Source organism: Carassius gibelio, chromosome B1 (assembly GCF_023724105.1).
Source record: "Carassius gibelio isolate Cgi1373 ecotype wild population from Czech Republic chromosome B1, carGib1.2-hapl.c, whole genome shotgun sequence".
In the NCBI taxonomy this organism is placed as follows: Eukaryota; Metazoa; Chordata; class Actinopteri; order Cypriniformes; family Cyprinidae; genus Carassius; species Carassius gibelio.
In genome coordinates this window covers 29,183,356-29,202,727 of record NC_068396.1, presented here as the reverse complement: position 1 = coordinate 29,202,727, position 19,372 = coordinate 29,183,356, and the positions used below count along the sequence as shown (strand labels likewise).

Genomic DNA, 19,372 nt, shown 5'->3' with positions numbered 1-19,372 from the left:
TGGAATCAAGATCTGAAACTTGGGACGTGTTCAGGCATCTCAGTATTTTACTTTGCATCTAGGCAACTTTTCTGAATACATTTTTTAAAATAAAAAAAAATTTAAATCAAGGAGAGTGTCTTTCAAAGGTACAAACTGTATGTGTCCTCTTGGTCACTAGGTTGTTTCCCTTGAGTTATTGTTGTCAACCTTTGACTTGAAGTTGGTATTTTTTGGTCAATGAATAATCCCTGATCAATTTGATGTTTGTGATGGACCAGTCAGATTGTGGCTTTTCCGGGTGTGCCACATCCCCCTGAGAACATTCTGGTCCACAGTGGGCCCTGACTGGTCCTCATTGACATGATCATGTGTTAGGCCTTCCTTTGACATATGCAATATCTGTTTATCTGTTTCATTATCCAATATTTCCTGGTCATCTGGTGCAAATGCCTTTTGGTGGAAGTCATTTTGCTCTCCCACTGGGGACATTTCCTCCGTGTGCAGCACTGTGGTCGTGTCATTTGGCATAATTTGTTGAACATCTGATGTGTCCCCCTCTCCTTTCGGCACCCTGCGATGACTTTGTGACTCTTCCTGAATTGAATGTGGCAGCTTCATGGCAACACTATGCTCCCCATGTTCTAGCTTTGCCCCCTCCTCCAACAGAAAGTGCTCATGGTCTTGCATGCTCACCATAATGCAATCATCTTGGTCGTGAAGGACATTGTGATCCTTTGAGAGGAGCAGACTGACGACAACAACAAACACCTTTGGTAATGTGTCCTTCATCCTATGAATGAAATGTTACCTCCAGTACAAAAAAGCTGTATATTTTCTTTGAAAATATTCATAAACAACATCATCAAAAATGAATGTTGAATTGCTTTTGAAATAATAATAATTATATTACATTTTTAATATTTAAAAAGTTGAGGCATCAGTTACTTTAGAAGCTTGCATTCTGCAAGTGAACGTCGCTTTATTGTGCCATCCCAAAGAATCACTCTTACAGACTTTTAAACTGGTGGAATGTCCTCCCCAACTCAATCCGAGCAGCCGAGTTCTTAGCCATCTTCATGAATTGGCTAAAACCAACCCTCTTCCATCTTTATTTAATTTTCTAACTCTAGCACTCTCTATTCTAATTATATTAACTTGTTCTAATCTTTTTGTATTCTATCAGTTTTATTTTAATTTATCATACAATTAATAAAAGCAAAAAAGATCTCGAACACTAGCTTGCTCTATTCTTCTATTCTTTTTATTTATATTATTTAAAAAGCCCTTGCTATGTGTACTGCGTTAAGCTGAGACTTGCATATCATTGCTCTTTTGTTGATTTAGATTGCTTCCACTCTGTCCTCATTTGTAAGTCGCTTTGGATAAAAGCGTCTGCTAAATGACTTAATGTAAATGTAAATGTAAATATATTACTGCCTTAAAGTTCCAGTAGCACCAGTGTCCATCATTCTGAAATATTATTTAATTTACATCATCCACTACTACTTAATGGATATTTTTATATGTGATTAAACAATTTACCTTTCAGAACCCCAACTTTAAGCACAACATTTTTCTCAGTGTAGTTTGTAGAGCTCTGTTAGGTTTTTTGTTTCTCACACAGAATGTACTCTGTCAGAGTTTGAGTTTGACAGAACACTTCCTTTACACTGTGCTGTCATAAAACCCTTCCTCTTTTTTTTTTTTTTTTTAATAGTACAGCGGTAACACTTCTACCTACGATGTTATATGCAAGTTTGTCTAATAGCTGTGTATGGACCAAAAGATAAATTGTAAATCGCTCAGTAATCAAAATAAACCCATTAGTGGTGCATTTCAAACCATTCATTCCAGAAATTTTAGAATCAACTAAAACACTCAAATATACACCAAGACATACTATCCTTTTTTATTAAAAATACAATTCCGTTCTCTGTAAGAACAAAGTTGTTCTGAAGTCTCAATAGTCTCTGCCAGCTGAGGTTACTGCCACAGCAATGAAGCATGTGGACTCTCTGAAGTTAAAAACTGTTGTTACATTTGATTTGCTTTAATGGTGCTTGTGTCCACTTACCTTGCTAAAACACAAGTCTCTGATCACTCAAATATTCGCAATCCTTTAGCTTTGTTTTATTCTTAGGTTTTTTTGTTTTTTATTGATTGGGTTTAATTTCGTGATGGTATGGTGATTGCCTGTTTTTGAATGAATATTTACCTTCAGGAATAAAGGAATGTGTCCATATGAAGTGGTAAACGAATATGAGCAAAATGTGAAGTTATATTTATTGGCTTTTATGCCCTTACTGAATAGGACAGTAGAGATTAGACAGGAAAGCATTTTTGATTGGATAAAGGGGGACGAGATCAGCAAAGGGGAGAGGATGGGAATTGAACTTGGGTCACCCCAAGCAAAGTTGTGCTATGTGTCACCACACTAACCATGTGGCTATAGGTGCTGACTGTGCAAACCCTTTTGCTGAACTGATATGTATTCATTGAGGTGAATCAAAATCCCATTGATAATATTTTCTGGGGATGCATCGTGGTTTATTAATCAAGTTGATGAACCTTTGTCCAGTCAAGCCCTTCAGGGGAGATGATAACTACTAGAGCAGTCATGGCCTAATCATCTTGTAACCTGAGGGTTGCGGGTTCAATTCCCAGCAACGGCAGGAATTGTCAGTCGGGGAAGTGAATAAATAGCACTCTCTTCCACCTTCAATCATCAGTTTCATTAGCACTGGTATGCATATATTCTGCTAGGTTGTACTCAATACATACTGTATAGCTAACAATAGAGTGTATAGTTAAGGTTTTCCACCAACTGTACCTGAAATTCCACAGAGGATTTATTTTGAAATGGGAGAGGCAATGCCTTTGCATGATCTCTGAGCCACACCGCCTGTTCCCATGGTATCGCCATCTATGCAAATACATACAATCAACCATATAAACTGATTAAAAAAATAAAAAAAATAAAAATAATTTTATACTGAAATTATGATGTTTGCTAGGACAAAATACAAACAGACAGAAGTTTAGGATATCAGCAGATTTACATTTTCACCTGAGAACTTCAGAATCTTTCGCATCACGTGGAAGAAGGTGTGTATTTCGTTTTGTTTGTCAAAGAGAGATAATGAGGGCTGAAACGGAAAACACAAAATCCTTTGCTTTTACAGGCGGATGAATATTTTGCAGCACATTGCAAAATTCTGTAAGTAGACAGAGTTTTATATTTTATTTCTTAATAATTTAGTCAGTGAATTGTCTCGTGACCCTATTTACAGTACTTAGTCTAATTATGTATTAAAAAAAATCTACAATTTACTGCATATTGTACATTTTTTGTTAACACTTTACAATAAGGTCTCATTTGTAAACATTAGTTAATGCTTCAACTAAAAGAGAGTAATGTATATTACAGCATGTATTAACCTAATAATGTTAGTTCATAAAAAAAAAAAAAAAAAAAAAAAAAAATTGTTCACTGTGCATTAACAAATTTGTACTTTTGACCTTTTAAACTTGTTTTAGTAAATGTTTAGATTAACATGAACTAAGAAGATTGATAAATGCTGGTATTGTTCATTGTTAGTTCCAGTTAACTAATATTATCCATTTTTCATTATTCATTTAATTCCAAATTGACTTTATACATACTTTTATTTGCATCTATACGGTGGCACAGTAGTGCACAACACAACAAAATCTCCACGATACAACAAAATCTCTGCAACACAATTAAATCATCACAGCATGCCACATAGGACAGATTTTGTTGTGTTGAGCTCATTTGTTTGTGCTGCGGCTTGTTTTCATTGTGTTTTTACTTGTTTCTGTTGTGTTGTGGCCTATTTCTGTTATGTTGTGACTTGCCTCTGTTATGTTGTGGCTTGTTTCCATTTTGTTGTGGCTTGTTTCCGTTGTGTGGTGCTAAGTTCATCGTGTTGTGGCTTGTTTCCGTTGTGTTTTGCTTATTTGTTGTGTTGTGGGTCGTTTCTGTTGTGTTGTGCCACTGTACATCTGTGGTTGCATGAAGAACCTTAAAAATTAATGGAATCTTTCTACTGCACAAAAGGTTTTTTATAGTGAAAAAATTTGTTCGGATAACTGCAAACCCCCCAACCCCCCACACTCCCACCCCCCAGGATTTTTATTTTTAAGATTGTAGATAACTTTTTTTGAGCAAGACATTCTGCATGTAAAATATCAATATTTACCCTCCAAGTAACAAACCTTTTTTCACATACAGGTTGATATCCAGATAGACCAATCCAAGATATCAACATGGATAAGTTCCGTATGATGGCCCAGATTCTCCAGTCCAACCAAGAGTCTTTTATGAATGGCATTTGTGGCGTCATGGCACTGGCGAGTGCTCAGCTCTACACGTCTTTTGAATTCAACTGTCCCTGTATCCCTGAATACAACTACTCATACGGGATCAGTATGCTAGTTATTCCACCTATATGGTTCTTTCTTTTGGGTTTTGTACTAAACAACAATATCTCGATGCTGGCAGAGGAGTGGAAACGGCCGGTGGGACTGAGAAGGAAAGACCCTGCAGTCATTCGTTACATGTGTGTGTCCATATCCCAGCGTTCGCTCATCGCACCAGCCGTTTGGATATCAGTGACTCTGATGGATGGTAAAAGCTTCCTGTGTGCCTACAGTATGGACCTGGACATGTCGGAATTTGGCAAGAATGTAAGTGGACATGGATTGTCTCAGGAGCAACTCTTACGAACACTGGCCAAAATACCATGCAAACATATATATGATGGCCAGCACATCCTATCGAGAGAGGCCGCCACCAGATACATATTGTGTATTTCACAGGTAAGATGATGTAGTTCTGCTTACTGTATTATTTGCCACTGCTTGGTATTAAAGGGATAGTTTACAAAATGAAAATAAAAATTCTGTCATTAATTACTCACCCTCATGTTATTTCAAACCAGTAATACCCCTTTTCATCTTCGGAACACAAATTAAGATATATTTGATGAAAGCTGGGTTTTCTGACCCTCCATAGACAGCAAGGAAACTACCACGGTCAAGGCCCAGAAATTAGCATAGACGTCATTTAAATACTCCATGTGACATCAGTGGTTGAACTGATGCATACAATACTTTTTGTGTGCAAAGAAAACAAAAATAATGACTTTATTAAATAATTCTTCTCTCATGAATGGTGGTGGGCATGATGCGGAAGAGAAGAAATCATTGAATAAAGTCATTATTTTTGTGTTCTTTGTGCACAGAAAGGATTCATTTAGAATGCTCTCTGATTTAATCAAAAATGATCTTAATTTGTGTTTCGAAGTTGAACGAAGGTCTTACAAAAGTTGTCTCAAACTCAATACCTGGAGGTCCACAGATCTGCACAGTTCTGCTCCAACCCTAATCAAACACACTGATCCAGCCAATCAAGTTCTTCAGGATTACTAGAAACCTCCAAGCAGGTGTGAGTTGTAGTTGGTTGAAACTAAACTGTGCAAAGCTGTAGGCTCCAAAAGAATTGAGTTTGAGATCACTGTCTTGCAGGGTTTGGAACAACAAGAGGTTGAGTTCATTTGTTTTGGGTGAACTATTCCTTTAATTCAAAATGAAAGTATTAGAATTACATTAAAAAAAATACATTGTGCATTTCTATGCTGCCTAAACTCAAAAAGTACTCAGACTCAGAGCACAACAGTTGGGTTCTAGAAGTAAAAATAATTAATTTGTCTACAGAAATGTGGAAAAGGTGTTTAAAAAGTGTAATTCTGCAAGTTAAAAAAAAAAAACATTTACACAGAGTTTAAAAAACTGTAAATTAAATAAAACATTTTTTACATTTTTGCTACTTAAAACAATGGTTACTTACAATATTTAAAAAATCTTAAACCTATTTAAGTTAGCTGCCAAGGCAACATTTCTCATTTTCAACATAATTTACTAAAATAACTAAAAATGAAATAAAAATGTATAAATGGTATAAACATATAACAAAACTAACACACACACACATCTATTTGTTGACAAAAGGAATTAGGAAAATACTTAAAGAACCATGGCTTCTAAAAATGTAGCACTCTGAACAAGCCTAAAACTATTGGCATAGACTAACTTAAAAATGTAGTCTTTTTAATGGCACTGTACAATGAGGCTGAAAATAACAATGTTACTAATACATACATTTATTTTTTTGTTTGTATTATTAATATTCCAGGCTTTTGGATGGTTATTCTTGATGATCATCACAATCGCTGCATTTCTGATCAGAGCCATTCGTCCCTGCTTCACTCAGGCGGCCTTTCTCAAAACCAAATACTGGTCCCACTATGTAGACACAGAGCGCAAGATGTTTGATGAGACTTGTACAGAACATGCTAAAAGTTTTGCCAAGATCTGCATCAAACAATACTTTGAGGATGTTAGCGGTGAGATTCAAAGCTTTCATGATCATCCACGTGGAGATGATAGCGACGATGAGGACGATAAACCTGACACAGAAGAAGACAAACTGTTGGGCGTTCGGCGTCAAGACACCATGAATAAGGTGCTGTGGGACTGGCACACGTGCAAACCTCCGCTGAGTCTGAGAAAGTATGGAGATGCTCGCACTGAACAAAATGGCGATTGTAGCATGAATGCTAATAAAAATCAAGACCAAAATATCTGTGATAAAACTGAACTTATTAAGGGACAAAATGTCTTAAAATGCGGTTATGTGAATCCTGGCCTTGATATCGGCCAAAGCAATTTAGACAAGGGATATGAGAATGCTAGCTTTAGCATAGAACAAAATGGTTTTATGAATACACGTAGCAATGCTAGCACAAGCTTTAATGGACTGATGAATGGTGGTGTTTCTTCTCCATGCAATCCTCAAAGAAAAACATGGGCTGTGTATTATAGCAAGGTTTGAGATATATTTATGTCACATCTCACTAGAAATCCTATTATATTGCTTTTCTAATGTATGTTGTCTTAACCATCAAAATACATTAAGGTCTTTGCAGTTATATTATGCATCACATTGTATAACCAAAGCAATAAATCATAATTCTAGTTTGATATTTATATTATATGCTCTACTTTATTTGCTCTACTTATTTACTCTACTACTGCAACATATATCTGTCAGTAAAAGTCATACATTTATGTGAGCAGATGATGAATAGTTGAAATAAAGTTGAAATAAAATGCTCTCTCACTTTGTGCCACCAGAGACCACTATACAGCACATCTCACCACATTTGACACACTGGTTATACTCTCTATTTGATGTAATTTTTCTACTAATATATATATATTTTTCATCTTTGGAACACAAACTGATATATTTTTGATGATATCTGAGAGCTTTCTGACCCTGCATTAACACAACTGTAATGTTCCCAGGTCCAGAAACATAGTAAGGACATCAATAAAACAGTCCATGTGACATCATTGGCTCAACTTAAGTTTTGCGAAGCTACAAGAATACCTTTTCTGTGCAAATAAAACTAAAATAACAATTCTGTCTATGCAGAGTCAGAAAGCTTTCAGATTTCATCAAATATCTTACATTTGTGTTCCGAAGACGAACAAAAGTCTTACAGGTTTGGAACTACATGAGGGACAGAATATTCATTTTTGGGTGAACTATCCCTTTAAACATAATTGTTTATTTCAGTTATAAGCATGAAATAAGAAATTAAGTTTAAAGGCCTATTTCACCCCAAAATTCTGTCATTTAGAATTTTCTTTTAATTTAGCATTTTTTAATCCAGTATTTATATTTTACTTTATTTCATCTTCATTTCAATTACTGACTTATATATATATATATATATATATATATATATATAGTTTTAGTTTTAGTTAACAACTAGTTTTTCATAAAAATAAAAAAAAACTAAAACACACACACACAGACACACACAAAAAAACACTTGTATGACTGCGAATGGCAATCTCAGAATGAAATGTAACCTGCAATTTTTTTTAGATAACCAGCAAACAATCTGCTTAACACAAAACTGAACTCGTATACCACTGATAAGTCATCAAGATCGCTGAGTGCGACAAACAGAGACACAGAGAGAGCACATGGTTGTTAGGCAAGCAGCAGCTGTTGTCTCTAGAGCTGGATCCATTGCGTTGGGGGTTGGTCGCCTGAGTCTGTTGTATGTTTCCCCCCCCCTTCTCTGTTTAAAAGCTACAATTATATTCTGTGGTTAAACATCAACAGGCTTTGATCATGTCAATGCTTTAGTAGGTCAGACAGCAACATGATCTGTATCAGATCAGCTGCATATACGTGTCACTAATTCAGTCTGCCCTATTGTTTTTTACTCTCGATTTTTTTTTCACTTGCTTGTTTTGTCTCTCACCTCCAGCCTTTGTTTTCTGCAGCAGCGTGCATGCATGAGGCCTTACTTCCTTTAAAATGTTGCAGCCCTCTGAGTGAGACATACAGAAGCATTGGAGGCCATCCTGTGACTGCAGTCGCGCAGGGGATTGGAGGAGGGGAATCGCTCAGGAAGGGAGGGAGGGATTGGAGGACAGAGTTGCGAGGCAAATCAGGATCACATGAGCACAGATCTGTTTACAAACTGAAACTGTGCAGCCAGGAAAGACGCAGGAGCCTTCCTGGAGAATATTACTGGCTGGCCTGACTAGAAAACATCTTTAACCCCCAGATGCTTGCGTTTTGGCTTGGATATTTGTTGAATGAGCTAAGGGTCTGTTCGGGTTTTTTTTTTTTTTTTGGTTTTTGTTTCCACTTTCTTGATGAAAGGATTGAGGGAGCAGATGGTTTTAGGTGGAGAGAAAAAATACTCCCCCACAAAGGCGCACACATAAACACTCCAGTGGCTTGATGGTGGTGAAGATACTGTTCTCTTCGATCTCTAAACGGCTTGCTGTTCGAAAAAGGAATATAGCTAAAAAAAAAACAGACGGGTCGAGGTTGACATCAAGGAAGAGGAGCTAGAAAAATCTTACAAAAAGTCTTTTGCAATAAGGGTTTGAGGGAAGACAAAGGCTGTAGATGGAGTCTTGTGTCAGCTTGTGTGTAATGGACGTTTAGAGCTCGCCAAACCACAATTCGCAGGAATTATTACTAAGATATTGGTTAACTTTTGTGCAAGACAACAAAGAAGATCACGTATGAAGTGCCATCTGGCCACATACGGACTGGATCCCAAAGACGACGAATATCAAGGGCACATTACGCTCTCTTTGTCTGTGTAACAAAGCACCTTGTGCATATTCACATCAGCGGTGCCAAAGAGGGATTGAAATCTTTTGTTCTTCGATGCTGACATCATAAAAGTGGGATGAATGGAGGAATAATTGAACTATAATCAAGACAGCACACCCTGTCATTTGAAGAGCTGCTTTTTAGACCCGTCTGACCTACGGGAAGAACGTCAGGAAAATTGTCGGGAATAAGTCAACCCGGAATCAAGCTTTCACTTGTGTCCTCCAGCCCCCGCATTGCCTGTTTCAGACAAGCAGTGAGTTCGCAGCAGCAGCGCTTGGAGTCAGATTACATGCAACCATTCCAATGGTGTAACGGTGAGTGGATCTTTGCGAAAAGTCTAAGCTGAACTTGAGTTAGTTTTTTTCTACCAGCATTAGTCACTGAAGTGGTATTGCTGCTCGGGATGTTGAAACCAGTTTGAAGAAGTCAAGGGGAATTATTCAGAAAGGTCAAGATTGTGGAAGTATTCGTGCTATGCCTAGACTGTTTTTAACAACCCGCATGCTGTCAGCCTTTTGCTCTTCTGAAAACTGATATGTCTAGAGTTTTATTTTTAGATGAAAACATGGATCGGCCTATAACGAGTAAAATGTTAAATAACAGTAACGCTAAGTGAGTAGAAGAGGACTGCATTCTGATTACTAGCGGAAATTGCTCAGATTCTGATTATGTATACATTGTATGGAGAGTAAACGTGTCAATGTGATTGCCTTAACCAGATAAAACAATTAAAACATCAGGGATACTGGCATATTTATATATTAAAAAGACTTTTGGGTCATATATATATATATATATATATATATATATATATATATATATATATATATATATATATATATATATATATATATATATATGGTCATATATATATATATATGTGTGTATATATTTTTATACACCATTTTAAAAGTTTGAGGTCAGTATGATTGTTTAAAAAAAAAAGTATTTTATGCTCTATTTAACACTGTATTTATTTAATAAAAATACAATAGAAATAGATATTCTGATGTATTTTAAAACTTTTTTTTTAGATTATAACATTCAAAAGACAGGATTTATCTGAAATAGAAATCTAAGAATTCTTATGTGACATTAAAAATAAATTTTTGGTCCATCTAATGTGTCCTTGGTGAAAAAAATAAATAAATAAATTGTGTATGTGTGTGTGTGTGTGTGTAAATATACAGTATGTATACAGGAAGCTGCCGAGCAAGCAAACTTCTTCTGAATAAATCATTAACAAGAATATGGACCATCACTTGAAAATTGTGTGCATTGCACATGGAAAATGACATTAGCCACCAACAAAAATGTACCATGGTAATACTGAGCAATTTCTGAGCAACCTGTACACATAAATTCAAATATAGCATAATAATAAATATTTGATTTTCATTCAGTAGCCTAACATAATAAACAAAACAAAAACATAATACAATAAAAGTTCAGCTGTAGAGAACTGTAATCTTTGCTTCAATATATGCCCAAATATAGTAATAATACTGAAAATTCTCCAAATGGTTTTAAGACCTGAATCCTATGCATATGGCACACATTAAATCTCACTTTACCCTATCAGAATGACACAAGCTTACAATAATCTCAGTGGAAGCCCCTCTATATAAGCACCTTAGATTAATCGTTCTTGAGGGGGATTCTTCCAGACGATGTGTTAATCTTTAACTTTTATGCTGACTGACAGGAGAGTATGAATGGAGATGAACTTCACATGGTTAGAAAAGAGTAATGTATGAATGCTATTTTTTTTTGTTTTTAACACACTAACACACATATGGCTTCCTGAAAGGCCAGATGGCAGTTTGTTGGTGGCAATTATTACACAGTTGTTCGTATTTGTTTTGTATATAGCTAATCTCCCAGAATTCTCTGAAAATGGGCGTATCAAAGAACTGTGTGCTTCCTGCTCGGATATTTTTGTGTCATCATGTGCGATTTAAAGTGTGTTTGTATACAGGCTGCCTCTGTGGTCTAGGGCTGCAGCATTCAGACTGTGATATGTCAGAGGAAGACATCTACCGTTTGCCGCTCAACGTGTACGTCATTGTACTGGGCATAGGCATGTTCATCTTCATGCTCAGTGTAATCTTCTGCTGCTATCTGTTCAGGCAAGGACCCAAATGCATTCACGACATCCGCACGACTGCTGTTACACATCAGATGAGTCCTCTGTTGCTCTCTGCTCCTGTAAAGACATGTAGAAAGACACGTCTGAGACATCATTTTCTAAAATTAATACAGACATCCTATTCACATACTGGTTTGTTAAACGGTGCGATTTAAATGACACTTTGAATCCCATATTTAATCAGACTTTGAGTTAACACAGTATAAATTGGAGTATAATTTAGTGTATGCATTATGTAGAAGTGTTTTACATGCATACGAGAGAGTTTGACAGAGGAAATGCTGCAGCGAAATTAATTTCACAATCTTTTGCACCACCCACAGCAGTTCTGCAGTTAAACTCAGGAAGTGCAGAAGTGTTTCATGTTTTTTTTTTTCCTCTTCTCTTTACAGATTGAAACAGCAAGGTACAAGGGAGCAGTACAGCTACAATGAGGTGGGCCTGAAACAATAAAATTTGATGTAAACATAGCAATATAGTCTTAGCCATAGTCTTGATGAAATCCAATCTAACAGATGAACCTCATTATATACTTTTCTCCTCATATATTTAGTTAGCATGTTAGCAACTGTGAGATACAATACTTTTATTTGGGTTATCTGACACAAGAAAGACAGGATGATATTTTCAAACAATAAGCACTAAAACCTGGGCCTAAAAATTAATTTAGTATTTTTCCAAATGGTGAAACGAGGTACTTAACCTTCATAATACTGTTGATCAAGCTCACTCGATGTTATATCAGAGGCATATTGATCTTAAATATCTAATGAAAGTAAAGGGTCTCACAATGAAATATGGGACCTGAGTTATCGTTTTCAAATAAAATGCTACAGTATGTAAACACCTATCACATAACATTAAATCAATTAATCGATCGATCAATTCATCAATTAACGTAGTCATCATCATGACTCGATGAAGCACACAGTTAACGTCAATTATACGTTAGTTACAGTGTTTGGGAAAATTACAACCCTTTCCTAGTAAAGATAAAATATGTTATTTTTCGGTATTAAAATACTTGATCCCAGTTCAATATTTTAAACAACTGTAGGTACCTCAAAAATGATAAACACGGTGTCCCTGTGGCGTCACTGTTTCCGTTTCTAGTCTTCAGGAGCTCGGCTGTCCTCCAACGACTCGACATGCGTTGGGGGCGGGGCTATATGTTTGTTTGACCAATGGCTGACCAGAGAGCTGTTACCGAGAATTAAGTTCCGTTCGGTGGCGCTAGTAGCGCAGAAATTAGCTTTCTAACTTAAAGTGATTTGTTGTAAAATTATAAACAACATATTTTCTTTTCTTTTTTCATTAAAGGTGGTGTTGAAAGGTGCAGGAAAGAAGCTGAGCCTGCTGGGAGTAAGTGTCATGAGCTCTCTGGGTGTGGTTGTTTGAACTTATGTGGGGTATCAAAGCATTTTGAATCCAAAGCATTGTCTTAAAATAAAATACATTTTTAAAAAGCAAACAAAATATAAGGGCCAAACTGAAATTTATATTTTTCCTTTCAGTTAACAAAAGGGAAATTTAGCTTCTTTTTTTTCATTATTAAATATGATTAATAAATTGTAGCCTGATGGATAGGGACATGCAAATTGGCGGATACAGTTTATTTGCATTCCACACTAAACAGGGTCCAATAGATTCAATCAAGGGACTATTTTGTATAAACACAAGTGTCTGAATCAAAGATGCTAGTTCGTCATTTCAGATCTCCCTCGCAGTGCATTAAAAAATCCTTTTCAAGCAAACCTCAGGGGAAATTCTTGATTAAGCAGCCCTCTGTGTGATTTTTGGATTCCAATAAAGCAGGTCCCCAGTTGGTTGAGAGGACCTGCATTATGAGAATCCAGATGTGAAACAGATGATGTCCATTAGAATATAATAGAACTCCAGACCATGAAGTGAAGTGAAATACAGCCAAGTATGGTGACCCAAACTTGGAATTCGTGCTCTGCATGTAACCCATCTAAAGTGCACACACACAGCAGTGAACACACACACCGTGAACACACACCCGGAGCAGTGGGTCACCATAATCGGCTGTATGTCACATCACTTTTTGCACTTTTCACTCCCCCATTGGATTATGAGTCCAAATCTCTAACCACGACTTTCCTGCATGATGGTGCAAAGTATGAAAAAATGTGGCTGAAACAAAAACACAGAGAATTGTTGGCGAAGTTACATCCGGCATTCTGTAGCGTCCTGTTGAAGTGTTTAAATTATTTGTGTAAATGAAAAGAAGACTAAAATAGCTTGTTTCTTGTGTATCACAGCAGCCCTGTGCCGTGTGTCTAGAGGAATTTAAGACCAGAGACGAGCTGGGCGTCTGCCCGTGTTCACACACCTTCCATAAGAAGTGAGTTCCACTGAAACAAGCATTTACTTAATGGGGAATGTCACATTTACTTAATGCAAAAACCTGCTTGGAATAGCCAGCAGAATTCCATAGAAAACTCATCATTCACAGTTCATGTCCTTGCACAATATTAAAAAAAAAAATATATATATATATATATATATAGTTATAGTATATCAGTAATTTTCTTTGAAAGAAATTAACACTTTTATTTAGCATGGATGCATTAAACTGATCAAAAGGTTCAGTGAATGTTTAAGTGTTTGCAAAGATGTTCAAAGATTTCCAATTAATGCTGTTCTTTTAAACTTTCTATTAATCAATGAATCTGGTTCCTGAAAATTCAGTTTTACCATAATACCATCAGAGGAATCAATGCAATTTTAAAATATAATAAAACAAACAAAAAAATGTTATTTTGAATGATAATATTTCACAATATTATTTTTTTTGTAACTTTTTTTAAATTTTTTTTTTTTTTTTTTATCAAAAATGCAGTCTTGGTGAGTATAAAAACACTTCATATACATACAAAATCTTACCAACCCCAAACCTATATTTTATATATATATATATATATATATATAGTCTACTTTAAGTGTATAAATCTATTTACACACTCCTATTTATGAAAAAGATCATTAGATAATTAAGTTAAATTAAATTAGAATAGATTAGATTAAGTTAGATAATTAAAAATATAATGATATTAAAGCAACTTATATTATAATGCAATGCAATTCATTTATTTGAAAATTATATGCTTATTATATGTATCACTCTTACTATTGCTAACACTTCTGACTGCTAACAAACCCCTAAACACATCAAACTGCAAAGCAACAGCCTAAGGGGCCGTACACACCGGGACGAATATCGGCGCGCGTTATTCGCCAGCGTTTTCCAACACGTTTTTTGTGTTCACACCCAAGCGATTTTCGCTGACGATGAGCCGAGTGAACATGCAAATTCATTCCCTGACATTAGATGGCGCTTAATGTAAAACAGAAATACCCCTGTACACAAGGTGGCGCTGCGCAACTTTACGCTTCTTAAACTCGCTTTTCACTCAGAAGAAGAGTGCAAGTATTTACGCGCTTGTCAGAATCATACAAAGAAAACATGAATATTTCAAGCACCAGTAACTCTAGCTCCGGTTCCAGCGATGAAGAAATTATTGTTCTGTTGAATGAGGAAAGACGCCGGAAAAGACGCCGATTTTGGGTACATCCCATAGTTACGAGAAGAGAAGAACATGGGGAGTTTTATCGACTGGTACAAGAGCTGAAAATGTATCATGAGCGTTTTCGGGGGTATTTTAGAATGTCCGTCAGTGAGTTCGAAAATTTACTTCAACAACTGGCTCCCTTGCTGACGAAAGAACAGACACACTACCGTAAACCAATCGACCCAGAACAGCGTTTGGCCGTGTGTTTACGGTGAGTTCGTTTACATAATTCTTCACTTCAAAGAATGTTGTAAAAACATATGTGGAGCGTTGTTAAAAATTAGTATTTCTATTTCAGTTTTCTAAGCACTGGGGACTCGTACCGCTCTATTGCGTTCAGCTTTCGACTTGGTGTGTCAACTGTGGCTTCGATAGTGAGTGAAACCTGTGATGCATTGTGGCACTGCCTCAGAGATGAACATTTGCCAGTGCCTACTGAAGAGATGTGGAGGAGTACAGCCAGGAGATTCCATGAAAGATGGAATTTCCCTAACTGCTTGGGAGCCATGGATGGGAAACACATATTCATCCAGGCCCCTGCAAACTCTGGTTCTCTATACTTTAATTATAAAGGTACATTCTCCGTTGTATTGCTGGCCTTAGTTGATGCAGATTACCGCTTCCTGGTGGTTGATGTGGGGAGCTATGGCAGCAACAGTGATGGAGGAATCTTTGCCAATTCTGTACTGGGAAAGGCACTCAGAAATGGAACTCTGAATGTTCCCCCACCAAGTGAACTTCCAGGTGCTCCTGAGCTGGGAAAAGTTAACCATGTCATTGTGGCGGATGAAGCTTTTCCGCTGAAACCATATCTCCTCCGGCCATACCCTGGACGCCGCCTCCCCACAGACAAGAGAATTTTCAATTATCGTTTGTCTCGGGCACGGCGCATCTCTGAAAATGTATTTGGCATCCTCAGTCAACGCTTCCGGGTTTTCCAAAGAACTTTACAGGTTCAACCAAGTGTTGTTGACAAAGTTGTCAAAGCTGCTTGTGCGTTGTGCAATTATTTGCGCCCGAACGGAAATGACCAGAATCGTGCCACAGAGGATGACCATGATTGTGAGCAACCACTACAAGGCTTTGAACATTGTAGGGGGCAGCGGGCATCTGTGGAGGCCCAAAATGTCCGAGAACTGTACAAAGAGTACTTCAACTCACCAGCAGGAGAAGTTGCTTGGCAGTATGACCATGTGAACCATGCTCTGGGGAACAGATAATATCAACCTATAAATTTGAGCCATTTTAATTACATTTTCCATTGAGAAAACTGCTAGTGTATGTGTATATATACAATTTCTGTGAACTTGAATACACTATCAAATCTATTGCATCTGATTCTTCATTAATTAATATGGCAGCACTCACCACAGCAAATTAAATATTTTTGATATAACATGTTCTATCAAAGTTAAAGCATAGTTTTTTTTTGCAAAAAGTAAAGTATTTGGTCACTTCAACATATACTTATTTACAACTAAATGTAAGTTGTATTTTTGAAAATGTGTATTTTTAATAAACATTTTTACTAGCATTTTCTTTAAAATGTTCTCATTCCCTGCACAATGCTGTGCCCAAAATGGTTATGTTCCTGTAGATTGATAACTGTTGCCTATAAATGCAGTGACTCCATAATTAGCCACATAGCTATTTCAATAAGAGGTCAAGAATACTTATGTACAAATATATGCCAAATCCCAAAATATGTTACATTACTTTCAAGTCACTTATGCACAATTTCTTTTGGAAAAATGAAACATTTTTTAATGAACTACAAGTTGCAATAACAATCACAAACATAAAGTAAAAAAGGGCGTCAGAAAAGGTTGTGCAAATAAGTCACAATGACTGTAGTGCAAGTGAACAATAGTGCAAATAAACATTTATGAAACGGCCATTTTCAACTAAATTTCTTGAATGTAAAAAAACAAACAAAAAAAATACAGAATTAAAATGTATACAGTAAACATCTATTAGGGTAGCCAAGAAGTTGTAGAGCAGCCATAGTTTGTTGGGGTCTGTGGGGGGACCTGATGGTAGGACACCGGTGACTGCTGTGGAAAAAAAGCAGAAGAGGCCTGGCCAAACTCAGCATCATGCAACAGCTGATGTATTTTTAATTTGACTGAAGACTGTACGGCTGGGGACAATCTCCTTAGTGCTGGTATCAAGCCAAGAGCAAACAAGTAATTTTCATCATTTTGTTGCTCTCTTCGTTGCTCTCTGCGCTCCTCTTTCTCTCTTCTGCGTTCCTCTTTCTCACTTTCCCTGGCTTCTTTGGATAAAAGGTACCGGTCCAACAAGTCTGGTGTCTCTGGCCGTTTTCTTTTGTTGAAAGTAGACCTGGTCACAGTTGGGCTGGAGAAGGATGATCCTGGAGACGTGCTTGCTGATGCTTCTTCTCTGTCGCTGACTTCTTTTTGAACCACCACTTGCTCAACCCCTTCATTCATATTTTCAGGAGAAATATTGCTGTGAACACTGTAAAGACAAATTCAGTTTACATCAGAAACAATAACTCACACTGTGGGCCATGCCACACTTCATACCCATCTTGACAAAATACTCCAGAGCTTAATGTTTAATTACTAATTTAGTTTAGATTCATACAAATTTTAATGTACCATATGTCAGGCAACAAAATTTCAGCAGAGGTTACCTATACACAGAACATAAACTAATATATTGAACTAGAGGTGTGATCGCATGGTGAACAGGGAACATGCAATGATATCATGTTAATCAATGTTTAATGTCAATGCATTATAGCAGAGCTCACACAGCTATGTATTGTAATGTTCTAATAATATTACCTTCGAAATTCAGTTGATGTTGCGAGGAACTCCATGACCTTCATAAATTTCCACGTCTTCTTGTTTTTAGCAGCCTGTCCACTTCGGCAATCATCTTCGCGCTTTTTTCGTGTATATGTATCTCGCAGGCTTTTCCATTTGTGTTTTACCTCCTCCACTACAGCACACAAACGATGGCGATTGTCAAACGTTTGTAGGAACGTACATGAAAGACAATTAAATTAAATGAAACTCACCATCAAGGCCCATTTGCTGTGCAATACCACTCCATAACAGTTCTCTTTTATCAAGATTTTTGTAATCGCTGTCACGTTTGTCATATAGTTCTTTGTGTTCCGACACCAACGAGACCAGCAACTCTACATTCATCTTGCCTTGCATCTTCTTCGTCTTATTTCTTCCCGGCAGTGTAGACGCTACTTGGCGTATATCTTCTTCGCCGTTACGTATGTGTGCTCACAGCAAGACAGTTTTGTGTTTGAGCGCCCCCAAGTTGTGTTTTACTGTAACTTCAGAAGCTCCAGACACGTGTGCAAAAGTGCCATTCTCATTGGTCGTATAGTTTTTGACGCGGTGCGTCAAACCAAAAAAACGAACCCGAAGCGTTTTTTAAAAAATGACTCTTTTACGCGTGGCGTTTTTCGCGTCGGTGTGCACACTCACATTGGCGCCCTTTGTTTAGTCACGAGGCGTTAAACGTCGGCGAATATCGCGCGCGGAATTCGTCCCGGTGTGAACAGGCTGTGACACTGTCACACTGTGGTGACTCATTTTGCATTGACAAGTATAAGTGCCAAAAGTGCACTAGTTTGCGATTTGCACCAGTATTTCTAAAGACGTCTCTTGTTGTTGCGTTTGTAACTTGCAGGTGCCTGCTGAAATGGCTAGAGATCCGCAGCGTCTGCCCAATGTGCAATAAACCCATCATGCGTCTCCACAATGCTGACACCCCGCGAGGAGCCGAGGGGCTGCAAGACCCCGAGGAAGTGTGACCCCAGAAATTGTATGGCCCACGGCCAGATTAACACCCTCTAGTTCTACGATTGTTGGAACAGATCATGTGACCTGCCTAGGCTCTCCAAAGCCATCTATATGCACCGCCACAGCGGACCGGAGTCAAGACAAACCAGGATGACACTAGTGATTCAGTATATTGCCAGTAGACAAACATAAGAATAATCTCCTATATATCGTGCCACAAAAATCTTTAAAGTAGAATCGTGCCGAGGTTCTAAAGCGAGAGACACACTGTGCATGCTGGGTAACGAGATCAAAATGAGAGGTAAATATCTCAGGAGTTTGCCTCAGGGGATCCTAGCAGGCAACAAAAGAAAACATTAAACTTCGGCAATTAAACTTCTGCTGTCGTTGGACAGCCGTATATATGTAATAATAGGGTTGTAGGTGTAATGCTGTTTGACCGGTACTACAAGGTCTTCATCAAGATCCTGCGTAGTCCTTACAGGAATATTAAATATGTAATCAATAACCAGCAGTTCTTATCCACTATCGTGTTCATTGCTTGAATTGATCCCTTTTCACTGTTATTTTGTATCGTTTGTTTTTGAATAAAATGTCTTGTTTTTGTGGTTAA

The 19,372-nt window shown here is 37.2% G+C and overlaps 4 protein-coding genes and 1 long non-coding RNA gene across 5 annotated transcripts; 3 read left to right on the top strand and 2 right to left on the bottom strand.

Moving 5' to 3' along the window:
- Positions 1–29: 29 nt before the first annotated feature.
- LOC127949099 (uncharacterized) lies at positions 30–8,445 on the bottom strand. The gene is made up of 2 exons (XR_008152238.1): positions 8,349–8,445; positions 30–2,905 (listed from the first exon to the last, which is right to left on the bottom strand). It is a non-coding gene; the product is annotated as an uncharacterized LOC127949099 (long non-coding RNA).
- LOC127949093 (calcium homeostasis modulator protein 1-like) lies at positions 3,475–6,904 on the top strand. The gene is made up of 2 exons (XM_052546033.1): positions 3,475–4,824; positions 6,200–6,904. Exons 1-2 carry the CDS (start codon positions 4,273–4,275, stop codon positions 6,896–6,898), a joined length of 1,251 nt encoding a protein of 416 aa, XP_052401993.1. The 5' UTR covers positions 3,475–4,272; the 3' UTR covers positions 6,899–6,904.
- Positions 8,444–19,372, top strand: zgc:175214 (uncharacterized protein LOC557610 homolog). Its single transcript, XM_052546036.1, has 6 exons — positions 8,444–9,537; positions 11,202–11,352; positions 11,765–11,807; positions 12,693–12,734; positions 13,655–13,737; positions 18,647–19,372. The coding sequence occupies exons 1-6, from the start codon at positions 9,513–9,515 to the stop codon at positions 18,768–18,770; spliced, it is 468 nt and encodes a 155-aa protein (XP_052401996.1). The 5' UTR covers positions 8,444–9,512; the 3' UTR covers positions 18,771–19,372.
- On the top strand, positions 14,573–16,291 carry LOC127949094 (uncharacterized). The gene is made up of 2 exons (XM_052546034.1): positions 14,573–15,176; positions 15,264–16,291. Exons 1-2 carry the CDS (start codon positions 14,860–14,862, stop codon positions 16,183–16,185), a joined length of 1,239 nt encoding a protein of 412 aa, XP_052401994.1. The 5' UTR covers positions 14,573–14,859; the 3' UTR covers positions 16,186–16,291.
- LOC127949095 (uncharacterized) lies at positions 16,703–18,514 on the bottom strand. Its single transcript, XM_052546035.1, has 3 exons — positions 18,015–18,514; positions 17,779–17,935; positions 16,703–17,446 (listed from the first exon to the last, which is right to left on the bottom strand). Exons 1-3 carry the CDS (start codon positions 18,157–18,159, stop codon positions 16,939–16,941), a joined length of 810 nt encoding a protein of 269 aa, XP_052401995.1. The 5' UTR covers positions 18,160–18,514; the 3' UTR covers positions 16,703–16,938.

Excerpts from the sequence above, each read along its gene's own strand:
- LOC127949093 (XM_052546033.1), top strand. The coding sequence starts at position 4,273 with ATGGATAAGTTCCGTATGATGGCCCAGATTCTCCAGTCCAACCAAGAG. Across the intron at positions 4,825-6,199 it reads ACATATTGTGTATTTCACAG|GCTTTTGGATGGTTATTCTT; the intron begins GTAAGATGATGT and ends TTAATATTCCAG.
- zgc:175214 (XM_052546036.1), top strand. The coding sequence starts at position 9,513 with ATGCAACCATTCCAATGGTGTAACG. Across the intron at positions 11,353-11,764 it reads TTCTGCTGCTATCTGTTCAG|ATTGAAACAGCAAGGTACAA; the intron begins GCAAGGACCCAA and ends TTCTCTTTACAG. Across the intron at positions 11,808-12,692 it reads AGCAGTACAGCTACAATGAG|GTGGTGTTGAAAGGTGCAGG; the intron begins GTGGGCCTGAAA and ends TTTTCATTAAAG.
- LOC127949094 (XM_052546034.1), top strand. The coding sequence starts at position 14,860 with ATGAATATTTCAAGCACCAGTAACTCTAGCTCCGGTTCCAGCGATGAA. Across the intron at positions 15,177-15,263 it reads CGTTTGGCCGTGTGTTTACG|TTTTCTAAGCACTGGGGACT; the intron begins GTGAGTTCGTTT and ends TTTCTATTTCAG.
- LOC127949095 (XM_052546035.1), bottom strand. The coding sequence starts at position 18,159 with ATGCAAGGCAAGATGAATGTAGAGTTGCTGGTCTCGTTGGTGTCGGAA. Across the intron at positions 17,936-18,014 it reads ACAGCAAATGGGCCTTGATG|TGGAGGAGGTAAAACACAAA; the intron begins GTGAGTTTCATT and ends TGTGTGCTGTAG. Across the intron at positions 17,447-17,778 it reads ACATCAACTGAATTTCGAAG|TGTTCACAGCAATATTTCTC; the intron begins GTAATATTATTA and ends TTGTCTTTACAG.